The following is a 16550-nucleotide window of genomic DNA, read 5'->3' as shown; positions in this document are numbered from 1 at the left end:
GGACAGAACTTCTTCTTTAGCCTGTGAAGAATTAACTGACACAGGGATCACCCTCTCACCATGAAGTGTGAACAAAGTATATGAAACAACTGTATTTAGACACTGGACAGCAGGGAGCACAGGCCTATAATCCTGGGAGAAGGAAGACAAATCAGGTGAGCCCCACAATTGCCCTTGCTCTCTGCCCAGAGGCAGCTTCCAGGCTATGGAGCAGGAAAGGGAACCCAAAAAAGCCCAGCAGTCAGGCTGAGTTGAGGATACAGAGATCCAAGTTCAGAGAGGCCAGGGATACGATAATTTGTTGGGCAAAGTACTGGAGAGGAAGAAACTGCACGGAGAGAGAGAGAGAGAGCTCCAGAAATCTGCAGAGAGGTCTTCTCAAGTCTGGCTGAGTGCTGGTCGCATGCAAGGAATGAAACTCCACATAAATATCAAAAAAGGCATAGAAAGCCGTAGACTGAACAATTCTCAAGCTCACATGGAGCTGGAAAGAGTTCACATTCCCACCAGCCAGAGAGAAGAGGTCTTGAAATACACGGAGCATTGGATAGAGTCCTCAGAAGAATCATGTCTCAGTGATGGGGATAAATTAACCACAGAATAAAGTTCAGTCTAGACTCACCCTTATAATGCTCAAAGGGAAGCCTCAAAATGACCATACTGATCTAAAAGTAATTTAAGTGTATGCCAGAACAAAGCCCAATACTCTTTAAAGGAGTACCACTAAATTGGGTGGGTGCTCAAAGACGTAAAATTTACAATGCCCATCAGCCCGCCAAAATTACTAGACTTGCAAATAAGAAAATATGACCCATAACTATGGGGAAAATTAGCTAACAGAAAGAGTCTCAGAAATGACAATTATGATGGAATTAGCCGGAAAGGTTTTTAAAGCTACTATTATAAATACTATTAAGTATGTTCTAGGACGTAAAGGAAAATATACACAAAATTAAGACAGAAGTGGAATATTTGAAAGGTCCAGCAACATCTACTTACCTGTCCTGGGGTCCACTCTGTCTGCTGGCTGAGGGAAGCCACAGTGTCGATGGAGCTGAGATCCAACTGCTCAAGCTCGCTCTCAGTAAGAGCCAGAACGATGCGCCCCAGGGAGACGAGATGGTACTCTCTCCAGTACGAAGGCGTGTCCCAAACCTTCAGGTGAGAAAAAAAGCCAGATTAGACTATTATTTTTTTAACAGACAAAAGACATGAACAGGAAATTCACAAAAGAAGAAATAAACATATGGGAAAAGTTCAGTCTCAGGCATAATTAAAGAAATGTATGTTAACAACAATCAAAGAATACTAAATTGGCTGAGCATTGGACAAGGAGTAAAGAGAACTGGAAAGATATGGGGTACAGGATACCCCCATTTGCTGGTGTTGAGAATGTAAATCGGTACATGCTTTTTAGAGGGGAATCTGGCTACATGCATCAAAAGCTTTTAAAATATTTAAACTCTTTGACTCAGAAATTCCATCTCTGGGAATCTAGTCTAAGTAAATAATAAGACAAGTGGCCAAAGAAATATGTATAAATATGAACCTTGAGGCCTTAAAAAAATAAACAATCTAAAAGTCTACCAACTGGTTAAATAAATAAATAAAAACCAGCCATAAAGTATTATATAGCTATTTAAAATACTGATACAGATTTATATTTCTGATATATAAAAATATGCAGTATACACTGTTGGTGTGGACAGCAAGCTGTTGAATAGCAGGTGACCGTGATGCTATATTTTGTAGCATGTATACGTATGTATGAAATATATAAATATATTTTACACACATACACAGAAGTCTGGGAAGCTTCAGATGACCATGCCAAAATATTAACACGCACTTACCTCTGGGTAAAAGATTATGACTGATTTTCTTCTTTATTATTTTCTGACTTTTTTACAATAAACTTGGATTACTCATATAAAAAAATAGAGTTGTTATTTTAAGGAATTTAATATCTTAACCCCACAAGGGTAACTATACAGTCCACAACCATCCTAATAGCTGAAACAAGCGATCTTTATAAAGATGGCAAATTACTCCTAGTCATCTTTTTATTCCTTTCTGCTCTGTTTTCAGGTGAATTTGCAACAGATTCTGAGAAAACCTCCTGCAAGCAGCAGTGGGGTTCTCCGAGTGGAGAAAGAAAAGGCACAGTTCCTGGAAACCACCTCAGTCAGAGAAGCACCAGAGCATCCGCGGAATTTGAGCCTACCTTAGATGCCAAGACACATCTCATTCCCGGCCAGAACCCTAAGAGGGAGGAGCTAGAAATCTCTCCGGTGCGGAGATCACAACTATGGCTCTGAACTGATGCAGTGAGATTTCAACAAGATGACCCAAGTGAAAGTGAAAGACAGGGGTCTGTGCACAGCAGGGCTGGGACCCTGTGTTGGGTTTCCCTCTGTGAGTGCCTCCTCCCTGAGATGGGCTTCACCTGTACTGCCTTCTCCTTCAGGGTCCTCAGCTGAGCTGGGCTGAAGCTCCTGACGGCCCCCAGCAGCTCCACGCTCCTGAGGAACGCATCCTCCCCCAGGCAGAGCAGGCCCTCAGGGGCCCAGCAGGCGTTGGCTTCGGCCAGCTTGATGATGTCATTGGAGGAGGGAGCCGAGACTCCATGGCAACCTGAGGAATGGGCGACATGGGGAAGGAACAGAGGAAAGAGAATTTCAGGAAATGTGAGTCTGTTTCTTTATTGAAATGAGTAATGTTGTTCTCCAATCGGATTTATCCATGAGAAATAGCGTAGGGTAGAAACTGAGCTCAGGGACTCAGGGACCAGTTTGAATCCCACTTATGCCATTTCTTCCGAATGAAATCATGGAAATGCCAACTTTTTGCAAAGCCACAAGCACACACACAGTAGGAGCTTTGCATCATTATGACTGGACTGCTAATGGCCTTAAGGGCAATAGGAGGTGGTGGTGAACAGTTCTGGCTTTAGATTCAAATCCAAAGCTATTTAAGCCCTCTGTGCCTCAGATTCCTAGTCTATAAAATGAGTATAAAATTACCTCATAGAATTTTTGCGAGGACTAAATGTGTTATTATTTATAAAGCACTTAGAACAGTGCCAGGTATACAGTAAGTACTCAATACATGTTAGCCATTTTTATTATGCTACCTCCCATAGCCACCCCATGCATTTGAGTTTGCAACCCAGAGTTAAGGCTTCCAGAATTATAAGGAAGTGGCGCTCCTATCTAAGTGTGGAAAGGGAAGATGATTTGCCCTCCATAAAAATCTTGGTGGAGGCTATGGCCTTCCCATCCCAGGACAGAGGAGAAATGGGTCTCTTACATTTTCCTTGGCAACAGGAGAAACCCATCCATATCAGTCCTGAGTAAGCTGAACCATACCTAGTCAAACCACTTTCTCAGCAACACACAAATGAGATATTGTCTTTGCTGGCCCAGATGTGCCCAACCAGAGAGAAAACCTTTGCCTTAAGAGCAATCCTGGGTTTCTTATCTTAGGAGCTGACGACCCCTGATGCTGACAGACTCACCAGAGCCACCCGGGGCTGGGCATTTCCCAAGCCTCGTGGCCATGCCCCTTTCACTGCATCTTAAATGGAAATTCACTGGACTCTAATCAAGAGGCAGAACTGGACCAGGTCAAAGGTACATGTCTGGTCCTCAAACATCTTTATCACAACTCACTTGGAGGAGACAAAAGACCCATCTCTCCTAGACTCCCTTTGCCCCACTTTCCAATGAAAGCAGGATTCAGTGAAAGTACAGAATTAGAGAACAGAATGGTTTAAAAGTACAGCAGAGACTTGGTCTTATCACTTCCTGGGGCTTAGAATAGGGCCTGACACATAGTAGGTATTCAGGAAATATTCATTGAATGAATCAACACACACAAAAATTAACTAAAATGAAAGCAAGTAGTAATTCTGCTAATCCATTAATGACTATGAGCACAGCAGTAATTAATACCCAGAACCAACTAAAGAAAACTCCAATTAAGCACTGGAGCTAAGCGCATCCTCCCCCCAAGGGCGGAAAGTCTTACTTTCACGTATCCACAGGCAGAGAGTAGGAGCACGGCGATATGACAACCGGACTGCTAGGCAGCGAGGACTGTACGGGCTAGTGGTGAACATCTCCTGCTTTGGGTTCAATTCCAAGAGCTGCCGTTGACTAACTCTGAGACTTTGGCCAAATCTCTTAATCCCTCTAAACCTCATGCTCCTTTGTTAAATGGGAGAAAGCATACTGCCCACCCCATAGACAGAGGTGAGGACGAGACAATGCACGGAGAGGCGACGACCCAAGGTGAACATCAGACCGATCACGACATTTCCGTGCTCGATGCCGCCATGAAACCCCACCTTCGGGTCTCGTTTACAAGGAGATAAGACCCCACTCCAGCCACACTGCCCCTCATTCCTCCTTCCTTCCCAACTCCTGCCACACTCCTTCTGCCCAGAAGACTCTACCTCCAGGTCCCCACTGGGCCCACTCCCACACTGCCTTGAGTCTTCCCTCAAACGTCACCTTAGTGAGTCCCTCCTTAACTGTGTTCTCCTTTCAAATTACAGCCCCACATCCCACACTCCCTGACTCCTGTCCTTTGCTTTATTTTCCTTCTTGATACTCATCACACGACATACTACGTACTTCACTTATGTCTGTAATTTATTGTCTGGCTACCCCCAACCCCATCTGAAAGTAAGCTCTATGAGGGCAGGGGTTTTTGTTTTGTTCACACAGTCAGTGCTCAAAAATTATTTGTTGCAGGAAAGAAAGTAAGCACAGATTACTTTTATTATTACAATTATTCTCGGGTCTGGTTAACTTTGTCCCCTCCTACCTGGCACAAGTCTGCACTCTAATACTTACTGAGCATTTCCTACGTGCCAGGCACTGTTGTGTACATGTTTATAGGTTTAAAACCCACCAACCTTCACGATAATCTAATGAGGTAGGGATTTTCATTATCCCCATTTTACCGAGGACAAAACCCAAGGCACAGAGAGGTTAAAGAGCTTACCCAAAGTCACACAGCCCATAAGTGGCAGCCCTGGGATCCAAATCCAGTCAGCCTGGCCCCAGCACGGCAATTCATAGCCACACAGCCATTTTGGTCCTTAAATCAATTGTTTTGAAATGTTTGTTCCACGTGTTCACCCATTAAACCTACTGGCCTGCGTAAGGAATGCAAGATGTGATTCCAAATCACTTTACAAAGATGTAATTCTGGACTTCCCTGGTGGCTCAGTGGTTAAGAATCCGCCTGCCAATGTAGGGGACATGGGTTCGATCCCTGGCTCGGGAAGATCCCACATGCCCAAGAGCAACTAAGCTCGTGCGCCACAACTACTGAGCCTGCGCTCTAGAGCCCGTGCTCTGCAGCAAGAGAAGCCCGCACACCACAAGAAGAGTAGCCCCTGCTTGCCTCAACTAGAGAGAGCCCATGCGCAGCAATGAAGACCCAACAAAAAAAAAAAAAAAAAAAAAAAAAAAAGATGTAATTCTATGCCCTGTGGATTTTTGCTACTCTACTGCTTTGCAAACATTGCACCCAGTCCCCTGGACAAGGAGTCCTCTTGAAGCCAGGGACTTAACCAAAACACTGCTGCCATGACAACGGCCTCAGATACCCCCAGAAACACTCACCGGGGCTGCGGTCAGAGGTGGGGCTCTCCTCACTGCTGTTCCGAACAGATTCAAAGACAGCCTGGAGGAATTCTTTGGGGGGCAAAGTCCCAGCCATCTTGGAAGCTGTTTGCTGAAGGATGTCAGGAAACTGTGCAGGGCAGCGAAGATGAAAGAGGAGGAATGAATAATAATTAAAGCACATGAAACACAGACTTAAATCAGAGTGTAAACTGGAACACTGCTTCACTGCCTCCATTGCTTTTTTTTCTTTATGCAGGCATACGTCGTTTCATTGCACTTCACTTTACTGCACTTGTAGATACTGCATTTTTTATATATTGAAGGTTTGTGGCGACTCTGTGATAAGCAAATCTATTGGCACCATTTTGCCAACAACATTTGCTCATTTCATGTCTCTGTGTCACATTTTGGTAATTCTCACAATATTTCAAACTTTTTCATTATTACTATATTTGTTATGGTGATCTGTGATCTGTGATCCCTGATCCTTGACATTACTATTGTAATTGGGGCACCACAAACCGTGCCCATATAAAACAGTGAACTTGATCAATAAATGCAGTGTGTGTTCTGACTGCTCTACCAATAGGCTGTTCCCATCTCTCTCCCTCTCCTCATGGCTCACTGTTCCAAGACACAACTATATTAAAATTAGGTCAGTTAATAACCCTACAATGGCCTTTAAGTGTTCAAGTGAAAGGAATAGTCACAAGGCTCCCATTTTAAATTAAAATTAAAATGATTAGGCTTCGTGAGAAAAGCTTGTCAAAAGCTGAGACAGGCTGAAAGCTAGGCCTCTTGCACCAAACAGTTAGCCAAACTGTGCATGCAAATGAAAAGTTCTTGAAGGAAATTAGAAGTGCTACTCCAGTGAACACACAAATGATAAGAAAGCGAAACAGCCTTATTGATGATATGGAGAAAGTTTTAGTGGTCTGGATAGAAGATCAAACCAATCACAACCTTCCCTCAAGCCAAAGCCTAATCCAGAGCAAAACCCAACTCTCTGCAATTCTATGAAGGCTGAGAGAGACAAGAAAGCTGCAGGAAAAAAGTTTGAAGCTAGCAGAAGTTGTTTCGTGAGGCTTAAGAAAAGAAGCCATCTCTATAACATGAAAGTTCAAGATGAAGCAGCAAGTGCTGATGTAGAAGCTGCAGCGAGTTATCCAGAAGATATAACTCAGATAATTAACAAGGATGGCTACAGTAAACAGCCTTATATTGGAAAAAGATACCATCTAGGACTTTCATAGCTAGAGAGGAGAAGTCAATGCCTGGCTTCAAAGGACTGGTTGATTCTCTCATTAGGGGCTAATTCAGTTGGTGACTTTAAGTTGAAGCCAATGCTCATTTACCATCCCCAAAATCCTAGGGCCCTTAAGAATTATGCTAAATCTACTCTGCCTGTGCTCTATAACTGGAACAGTAACGCCTGGATGACAGCACATCTGTTTACAACATGGTTTACTGAATATTTTAAGCCCACTATCGAGACCTACTGCTCAGACAAAAAAGATTCTTTTCAAAATATTACTGCTCATTGACAATGCACCTGGTCACCCAAGAGCTCTGATGGAGATGTCCAATGAGATTGATGTTGTTTTCACGCCTTCTAACGCAATATCCATTCTGTAGCCCATGGATCAAGGAATAATTTTCACTTTCCAGTCTTATTATTTAAGGAATACATTTCTTAAGACTATAGCTGCCATAGATAATGATTCCTCTGATGGATCTGGGCAAAGTAAATTGAAAACCTCTTGGGAAGGATTAACCATTCTAGATGCCATTAAGAACATCTGTGATTCATGGGAAGAGGTCAAAACATCAATATTAACAGAAGTTTGGAAGAAGTTGATTTCAACCCCCATGGATGACTTTGAGGGGTTCAAGACATCGGTGGAGGAAGTAACTGCAGATGTGGTGGAAATAGCAAGAGAACTAGAAACAGAAGTGAAGCCTAAAGATGTGACTGAATTTCTGCAATCCCATAAAACTTTAATGGGTAAGGAGTTGCTTCTTACGGATGAGCAAAGAAAGTGGTTTCTTGAGATGGAACTGCTCCTGGTGAAGACTGTTGAAATCAGAACAAATGATTTAGAATATTACATAATCATAACTTAGTTGATAAAGCAGCAGCAGGGTTTGAGAGGATTGACTCCAGTCGTGAAAGCAGTTCTGCTGTGGGTAAAATGCTATCAAACAGCATTGCATGCTGCAGAGGAATCATTAGTGAAAGGAAGTCACTTGATGCCTCAAACTTCACTGTCCTATCTTAGGAAATTGACACAGCCACCCCAGCAAGCACCACCCCGATCAGACAGCAGCCGTCAACATCGAGACAAGAGCCTCCACTGGCAAAAGGTTACACCTCACTGAAGGCTCAGATGATGGTTAGCATTTTTTTAGCAATAAAGTATTTTTTAATTAATGTATTTACATTGTTTTTTTAGACATAATGCTATCGCACACTAACAGACTACAGTATAGTGTACACATAACTTTCATATGCACTTGGAAACCAAAAAACTCATGCGACTTGATTTATTGCAATATTCACTTTATTGCAGTGGTCAGTAACCCAACCCATAATATCTCCGAGGTATGCTTGTAGCAGCTTCTCATGTAAATTTAATCCCTAGCCCAACTAGTCTCTACAAAGAATCATAGAAAATGATACCCAATCTCAGTACTAATCCAATACGTGTTCAATAACATAAGTATATATTGTTTTTCACCCATGAGATTGTCAATAATAAAATAAAGTGATAATACCTAATGCTGGCCAAGATGTAGGAAATATGCATACTTATTTCTCTGTGGGACTGTCAGATGGTGCATCATTACCATCGGATAATATCTATAAAATGTATGTATGCCTATGTCTTTTGGGGTTGGTACTGTTTGTTAATTTTTGTTAAAATTTATATCTATAAAAGGAGGAGGAAAGAGTTATCTCTGAGTTCTAGGAGAAGACTAGCAACGAGGGGGCCTCTGGTTGCCCTGGAGAAGGTGCCATTTCTCATCTAGAGCTGATGCACTTTGTCAAGCTCAGGGTACTATTGGTAATATATCCAAGGGTCTAGAGAATTCATCAAACACTTCCCTATAGCAGTGTGTCTCTGCGTCCCAGTCACCAAAAGAGTGTGCCCCAAAAGTCCTGGGTTTTATAGTTCCTCCTTCTTCTAATCTTCAGAATCTGAGTCACAGTCTAAGCCAGTAGTTCCCAGCCCAGGCTGTAGGTGAGAAGCACCTGGGAAATCCACAGACACCTGGGCCCTGCCCTAGAGATTCTGAGACCATTGGTCTGGGGTGGGGTCCATGTGTCTGTCCCTTTTAGAATTTCCCCAGTGATTCCCACGTGCAGCTAAGGTCACGAGCAAAACTGCTCTAAGATAAATAGTTAACTTCTAAAGAGCAAATTTCACAGCAGAGTATTTTCCATTTTGTATTTTTAAAGGGAGAACATGTAAAGGCAGGAGGAAGATTTTCCAGAAAGGATGCAGAAGAATCTGGGAACAGCAACTGCTGTTGAGGAGAGAAGCTAGGAACCTAGAAATGTGGGGCGAGAAACTTCTCATCCTATAGCCTTTGGTATAGTTGGGATTTTCTAACCAGGAGCATGTATTACTTGTTCTACTAAACATTTCAGGCATTAAAACAAAAAGTAGAGAGAATAATACAACAAAGCACCCATGTGCCCAGAGCCCAGCTTAAGAAATAAAACATCACAAATATAATTGATAGCTCCCTCCCTCACCCTTGGCCTCCCTCCTTCCCCAGAAGTAACTGTCACCCTGAATTTGATATTTGATAATTAACCATTCTCATGTACTTTTAAAGTTCTCTTACATATGGCATTGTTTTGCATGTGTTTAAAATTAACTAGTATTTATTTACTTCATATCCTACTGTACATATTTTTTTGCAACTTCCATACACTGTGTTTCTGAGATTTAACCATGTTGATACAAGTCTTTTTCGATTTCAAAAGCTGATTTTTTAAAAAAGATTAGATAAGCATCTAAGATATATGCAGCTGCTGCTTACGACTCTAGGTTTGGACACCCCAGGAGGTGATTTTACCATGACTGGACACTGGAATGTTGCTGTGCATGTGTGAACCTGGGTGACGTGCCAGGTGCTCAGGCCCCCTGAGCGTGTATGACAACATACATCTTGCGTGTGTGAGTACAGGGGTGAGGGTGTATGGATGTGCTTTGTGGTTGATCTAACTCTTGTTCAGCAAACATCCCCTCTTACCCCACCCTCCGCCTGCATGGAGGAGACTTCCTGTCCCACTGAGGTGGGCTTGCTCACGAGACTTCCTTTGGCCAATAGAAAGTGACAGCCGGCCATTTTCCAGCCCAGGCCTTAAGGAGAACTGCACTTTGCACTCCCTTTTCTAGAGTTTCAGACTTTGACTGTGAGAAGAACACGCTCCAGGTAGCCTAGCCCTAGAGGCAAACTCAGTGTCCCAGATCCACAGACCAGTCAGCAAGAAATAAATGCTTCTTGTTGCATGCCGGTGAGATTGTGTGGCTTTGTTACACAGCAGAAGCTGACTAGTACGTGCTCATCTGGCATGCCTCTTGGCCTTGTCTAACTCTTGGAGAGTTACTCCAAGTAGAGTGTTACCCCCAAAGGCAGTGCTCAATAAAGATGTGGTTTTGGATTAAATATGTTTGCCCATGTGATTGCACACACTGGACACACATATGCGTGCGCATATGGCGCTGGTGGGTGTAAGCCCTCGAACAGGCGTGCATGTGGGAAGCACACAGATAGCAGAGTGGCAGCTAAATGACAGCTCCCAGCCTGTGCACATCTGCCTGGAGGCCAAGTGAAAGACCCTGAGCTCGTTTAGCGGCTGCCTCACTCCCTTTCCCTGAACCTTGGGCATCCTGGAGTGGAGCTGGAAACACCTGAGCTCTTTGAGGCAGGCAGGAAGTTTCCAGAAAAACAAACTGGCAGCAAACCCAAGGGAATATAACTAACCACACTTTCTCTCCCCTTCAAACTCCTTCAGCCTTCTAAAGATACAACGCAGAGGTACCTTTGTGGCAACAGAGCTTAATTCATCTCCTGAGAAAAGTACTAGAAAGGGTCCCAAATCCTTTGTAGTCTCAGCTGTCCAGTTCTGGGGGAGTCTAAGGAGAGATAATAATAAACAGTAAATGGAAAAATCACGCGCTTGTCCTTGTCCCCCAGCATCTTTTTCTTTTAGGAAAAGATTATCTTTATACCTGGAGAGGCTGTCAATCACTTGGTCCCACGTCCCTAACCAAGAAAATAGACATGTGATGCAAACGGACCAATCAGAGTCATCCCTGGCAATTGTGATGGAACTACTAGAGAAGCTCTCTCTTTCTTCTGGCATCTCTAGCAGTAAAAAGGATACTGGAGGCCATTCCTCTCACCAAATGGAGAAAATAAAGGCCACAACCAAGAATACAGAGCTGAGAGATGGGAGGAACACATTCCTGATGACATCATTTGAGCCCCTGGATCCAGCCATGCGTGAAGTCCCATCCATTTCTAAACTCAGTTAACTCCCATGTTTTAGTGTGAATTGAGCTACTGAATTTCCGTCATTTGCATCAGAGTGTTTCCTTCCTCCCTTTTCTCAACAGAACAGTAAAGATATATTGGCTCCTTTTAAATTACCGTAACGGTCTCCTCCTATAGCAAGATGAAATTTCCTCTCGAGCCTGGCAGAATAATAACAGCACTGACACAGGATCCACTGTTGTTCTTACGGAGACCTCAAATGTCTACGGGGAAGTGCCTCACACTAGGATATCTCTAAAGGAGGTCTGCCCAGTTAGCAATGATAACCCTTCTCCTAGGACCAAGGCAAACCACCCCCGGCCAAAAAGCCTCCTCTTAACTCTTTGATTTAACGATATTACCCCAATAGACTGTAAGTTCCATGAGGGCAGGAGCCACACTTAATAATAACCACTGTATCTTCATTCCTAGTCAAAATGCTGTCGTCACATACTCAGTACTACATGCCAGGCACTGTTGTAAGTGCTTTAACACTTAATGCATTAACTCAGCTAATCATCACAACAGCCCTGTGGGGACTCTCACTGTCCCCATCCTACAGATGCAAAAATAAAGTGCAAAAGACTGAGTATCTTTTCCCAGATCACACAGACAGCAGACGGTAGAAAAATTTAACCCAAGGAGTCAAGCTCCCAAGTCCCAGCTCTTAAACTCTATATAATAGTAAGTGTCTGGGACACAGTAATTACTCCAAAAACATTTGTTGTCTAACCGTTGACCGATATCTAGGCCCTACTCAAATATCTGACCTAACTTCAGAAAACTCTGCATGGGAAAGAACAGCTGTCTTCCCCCAGGGACTTCTCACTCACCCAGAGCTGACGGTGCCTCGATTATCTGCATTAGTATCATTGGTGGTGGTGTTTCACAACAAAAATAATAATAACACCTCCACGCATTTGTAAAGTGCCATGTTTTTGAAACCCTTTCCCTTTCCACAAGCCAAGAGGTATTGGTGACAACCACATGAGGCCTGTAGAACAGCTATCATTCTCACTTTACAGGGAATCTGAGGCCAAAAGAAAAAAGATCATGTTTCCAGAATAAATCTAAGTGTCTAACCTCATCCTAAGTTAGAGACTCCGCCCTGAGGCAGGAGAGCCAGGGCCGGGTGCCCCTTCGCCAGCCCCCCTACCCCAGCCCTGGAGCCGAGCCCGGGCCCTCCTCACCCGTGCTGTTCCAAGAGCCTGAGCCTCACTGCCACCTTCTGCTGGGGGCTGAGGTCCAGGCAGTCTCTGAGGCTGTGCAGGGCAGTGGCCCAGGCCCTGGGGGACACCCCACGGTGGATGACGGCTGCTGGCAAGTGACAGAGCAAGTTTCCCAGGATGTCCACGGTGAACTCGTCAGCAACGGAGTCGTTCTGAAACCAACACGCGGAGCTGGTGGAAAGGTCCAGTGGGGCTCAAGATCGTGATCCCGTAAAACACTCCCCGACCCCAAACCTCGTCAAGGTTCCAGGATCTGAATCGCCTACCCTGCCATGGACCTGTAGAGAAGGCACGGGGCCTAATTTTACCCCAGGGGTGCCGGCCCCAGAAGTCTGGGGGACCCCACGGGGGGCGGGTGTGGGTGGAAGACGTACATCGTGAGCATTCACTCAGTGAGGCTGTGGTCAGCGTCACTGTGATTGCTCTGAGGATACCTCAGAGTTCAGTAACCATTATAACGATAGTACTGCAATAATAAAAACAGCGCTTCCAAGTCTGTACGGCCCTTGAAAGCCTCCAGAGCTCTTTCTCAAAATGACAAAAATAGCTAACATTTATCGAGTGCTTACTATGTGCCAGGCACTGTTCTAAGTATTTCCATGCCTTAATCCATTCATCTTCAAAGTAACCTTAAGGGGTAAGTACTAAAAAAAAAAAAAAAAAAAAAAAGAGGTAAGTACTAATATCACCCACTTTTTCAAGATAAAGAAACTGTCACCTCTGCCCATTGGGCCTTTGCATTAAACAATATATTACCTATTTCATGTCCTCAATACTCCATGAGTAAAGTGCTATAGCACCCATCTTACAGATGAGGAGACCAAGGCTCGGGAAGGCGAACTGACCTGTCCAAAGCCACCTAACCAGGCAGTGGCAGAGGTGTGTCTAGAACCCAGACTCTGTGCTGTGCTCCTTCCTGTCCTCCAGAGTGGCCTCTCAACATTCAGGCCCCAGAATGGCAGTCCCCAGAACCAGTAGCCAAGAGTGTTCTACCCAGCGCTTTCAGAGCCCACAAGTCAGACTTGTGGCCATCACATCAGACTTGAGAGCCCAGCCAGATCCCCTGAGGGCTCCCCAGGATGGCCACAGATACCTGGAGGGGAAGGGACACCAGTGAAAGTGTCACCCAGGAAGAGTTTCCTTACCAGGCACTGCTGTACTTTCTTGAGGACTGAATTCTTTTTGTGGGAATCTAAAACCAAGGAGTCCAACTGACTCTTCCCCAGGCTGATCAGAAAGGGCACACACTGGGAGGCTGGGACAGAAGCGAGGTAGCGAGCCCTGGAGAGAGATGGAGAGAATGAGGGAAGGAAAACAGTGGCTGCTCTGTATTTGTCCCTGAAATCAGGGTCTGTATGCCCAAGAGCTTATCACAGGGGTGTTCCTTAAATGCTGGTTCTCCCCAGAGATGTTCTGTCTCCTTTGGGCAGGTAGCAAGCCTCCCACCCATCATTTTCCTAATTTGTGGGTGGGAAACAAACTTTGCATAATGCTCTTCTCCTACAGGTGGGAAACAAGCTTCCCATCATGCCCTTCTTCCATGACCCAGCAGCACTGAACAGAGAACAGGATCTCCATAAACAGAGCTTGGCTGGTGGACTGGTTGAGGGGAGATGAGGAGAAAGGAAATGAAAAGGTAGAAGAAGAAAGAGACAAAGAGAAGAGAGAATAAAACACAAAGTGGAGGGAAAAGGATGAGAAGGAGAGAGTGGAGAAAGTAAGAGAAATGACTCCCAGTTCTGTCAACCCCAGTCCAGAACTCTCCTCCAAGCTCTTGACCGTATATTCTCAACAGGAGCGATATCATCCCCGTGGGGAGAAACTGGTTCAGGGAGAGGGAGGGATGGGGAAAGGGAATCTTAGTTATTACAATGATTTGTGATCCGCCAAAGCTCAACCCTACTCAACAAAATCTTACTCCTTGTAATTTCTCTCATTAGGGAGAAATTAAGTTTTTCCCCTTCGGGAGGCAATAATGAAATAAAGGTTGAGAAAGACTGCTCTGGAGCCATGTGGCATCATGGCCACCTGACTGTTCCCAAAGCAAATTCAACCTCCTCCCCCAAACATGTTCTGCCTCCTCTCTGCCATCCCAGACTCCTTTGTCTCTTTATCCCCAAATCTGTCCTTGCTAGCATCTTAATATTACTCAAATCTGTTCTCGCCTCTCCAGTCCTAGTATCACCATCTTATTTATTTCTTCATTCATTCATTTGGCAGATATATACAGAGCATCTGTTGCATGCCAACCACTGTGCTGGGCACCAGCTACCACCATGAACAAGACATGAGGGGAAGGTCCCTGCTTTTGGGATGCTGTAGGGGGAAGAAACACAGAAACCAGTTAATAAAACAGATCATTTCAGCTAGTGATGAATGTAAGGAAGAAAATTAAATGGCTCTATAATGCAGAATGATAAGGGAACAGCCAGGAGAGCCCCTCTGAAGGCAGTACTATTTGAGCTGAGACATGGATGTGTGGAAGAAGACAGCCATGCCAAGGTCAAGTTTACAGAAATAAGTTTCCACTGTCTCTCTCCTTCCAGCCAGGCCCCCTGCACTCCATCCTCTATATGGACAGTAGTGATGATCTCTCCCAGAATACAAGTAAAACACCCCAAGGCGTCACACAAGCCCTCCCTGATCTTTCTGCCCTTCTCATTTGAGCCCCTGGATCCAGCCATGCCTGAAGTCCATCCCTGGACTCTCCTGAATCCAAAATTACCTTTTATTGCCTAAGCCAGTTTGAGTCAAGGTTCTGTCACTTTCAACCAAATATCAACTTGATATTACAATTGGCTTCATGCTTGTCTGTTTTTCCTCCATGAGATTGTAAGCTCTTATAAGGGGAGAATTTACTTATCTCTGAGAGCTTAGTATGTAGTAAGCACTCAATAAATATTTTTAATTCAATGAAGACAATGGCAGCAAGAGAAGGGAGAGGGAAATAAAGAGGAAAAGAGAGAAACAGTGTCCAGACCATATTTAAAAAGCAGGGTTGCCCCCCATGCCTGAACACCCACACATACCAGGAGAAATCCCCACTGCTTCCGTCAGCCCTGATTCCCCTGGAGCCTGGACACAGCTGTGAGGCCAGCCCAGATGTGACCTGCTTCACTGGCACTCACTCATTCAGGCTCAGGTTGCTTTGGCTTTGGTTTTTAAATAACAAGAAAAAGCAGAAGAGTCCGTCTAAAATATCAACGTGAGGCTCAGAATTTAAATCCTGATTCTCAAGGACTTAACTGTCGAAGGCACTGTCCACTTGCCCCTGTTTCCTCACCAACACCCAGGGAGAGAGAATCACTTTGGCTTTGGTGACACATGCCAATCTTACTGAGCCAGAAAGGGAGACTGATGTTCACTTACGGGAGTGTAGCCAACAGGAAGGGTGGCATAGAGGACCTGGAAACTTCCCAGTATTTCCACGCCAAACAATTAATCTAAAAGATTAAAGCAGTTCCAGGAATTTAGTCCAATAATAACAAGGGCAAACACAGATTGTGCTTTCGGTGTGTCAGGCACTGTCCTAAGTGCTTTACATACGTTCACTTATTAAACAGAACACCCTACAGTGTAGGTAACACTACTGCACCCAATTTATGGATGAAGAAACTGAGGCGATAATAAGATGCACACAAAAATTTAAGTTTGAGAATGCTCACCACAGTTTTATTTATAACTGCAAGCAGTGAGATGTAACCTTGATATACATCCGTAGGGGACTGGTTAAGTAAATTATGGTATAGCCATACAATGGAATACTATGCAACTACTTTGTTTCCATACGGTAGATTTATGCGTGGGTGTGTGTGGGTGTGTGTGTGTGTGTGTGTGTGCACGCACGCATGCACATTATATACATTTAAACAGAACACTGTGTATGGTATGAGCTCATTTGTGTGTCTTAAATTACATGTAGATATGTTCTATATATATGAAAAATTCTCCAAGTCAATAGCAAACTTTCTCTGTAGTTATTCCTGGAGCAGGGATTCTCAGCCTCAGCACTACTGACATTTTGGACAGTGTAACTCTGCGTTGCAGGAGCGGTCCTCTGCGTTATGAGATGTTAAGTAGCATCCCTGGCCTCTACTTGCTAGGTGCCAGTAGCATCTCCCCCAGGTGTGAC

At 44.3% G+C, this 16550-nt stretch overlaps 1 protein-coding gene across 1 annotated transcript in view; it reads right to left on the bottom strand.

The window, feature by feature from the left end:
• OTOA (otoancorin) overlaps positions 1 to 16550 on the bottom strand; it is a 72230-nt gene that overhangs the window by 12854 nt on the left and 42826 nt on the right. Inside the window, exons 18-24 of the mRNA XM_029219313.1 lie at positions 15788 to 15861; positions 13564 to 13699; positions 12380 to 12570; positions 10696 to 10789; positions 5637 to 5766; positions 2447 to 2634; positions 1000 to 1155 (exon numbers count right to left, since the gene is read on the bottom strand). Coding sequence (XP_029075146.1) covers positions 1000 to 1155; positions 2447 to 2634; positions 5637 to 5766; positions 10696 to 10789; positions 12380 to 12570; positions 13564 to 13699; positions 15788 to 15861 — 969 coding nt within the window. The remainder of the gene's footprint in view (positions 1 to 999; positions 1156 to 2446; positions 2635 to 5636; positions 5767 to 10695; positions 10790 to 12379; positions 12571 to 13563; positions 13700 to 15787; positions 15862 to 16550) is intronic.

Source organism: Monodon monoceros, unplaced genomic scaffold, assembly GCF_005190385.1.
Source record: "Monodon monoceros isolate NGI ecotype Baffin Bay Population unplaced genomic scaffold, NGI_Narwhal_1 Super_Scaffold_13, whole genome shotgun sequence".
NCBI lineage: Eukaryota > Metazoa > Chordata > Mammalia > Artiodactyla > Monodontidae > Monodon > Monodon monoceros.
This window is presented reverse-complemented; position numbering and strand designations above follow the sequence as displayed.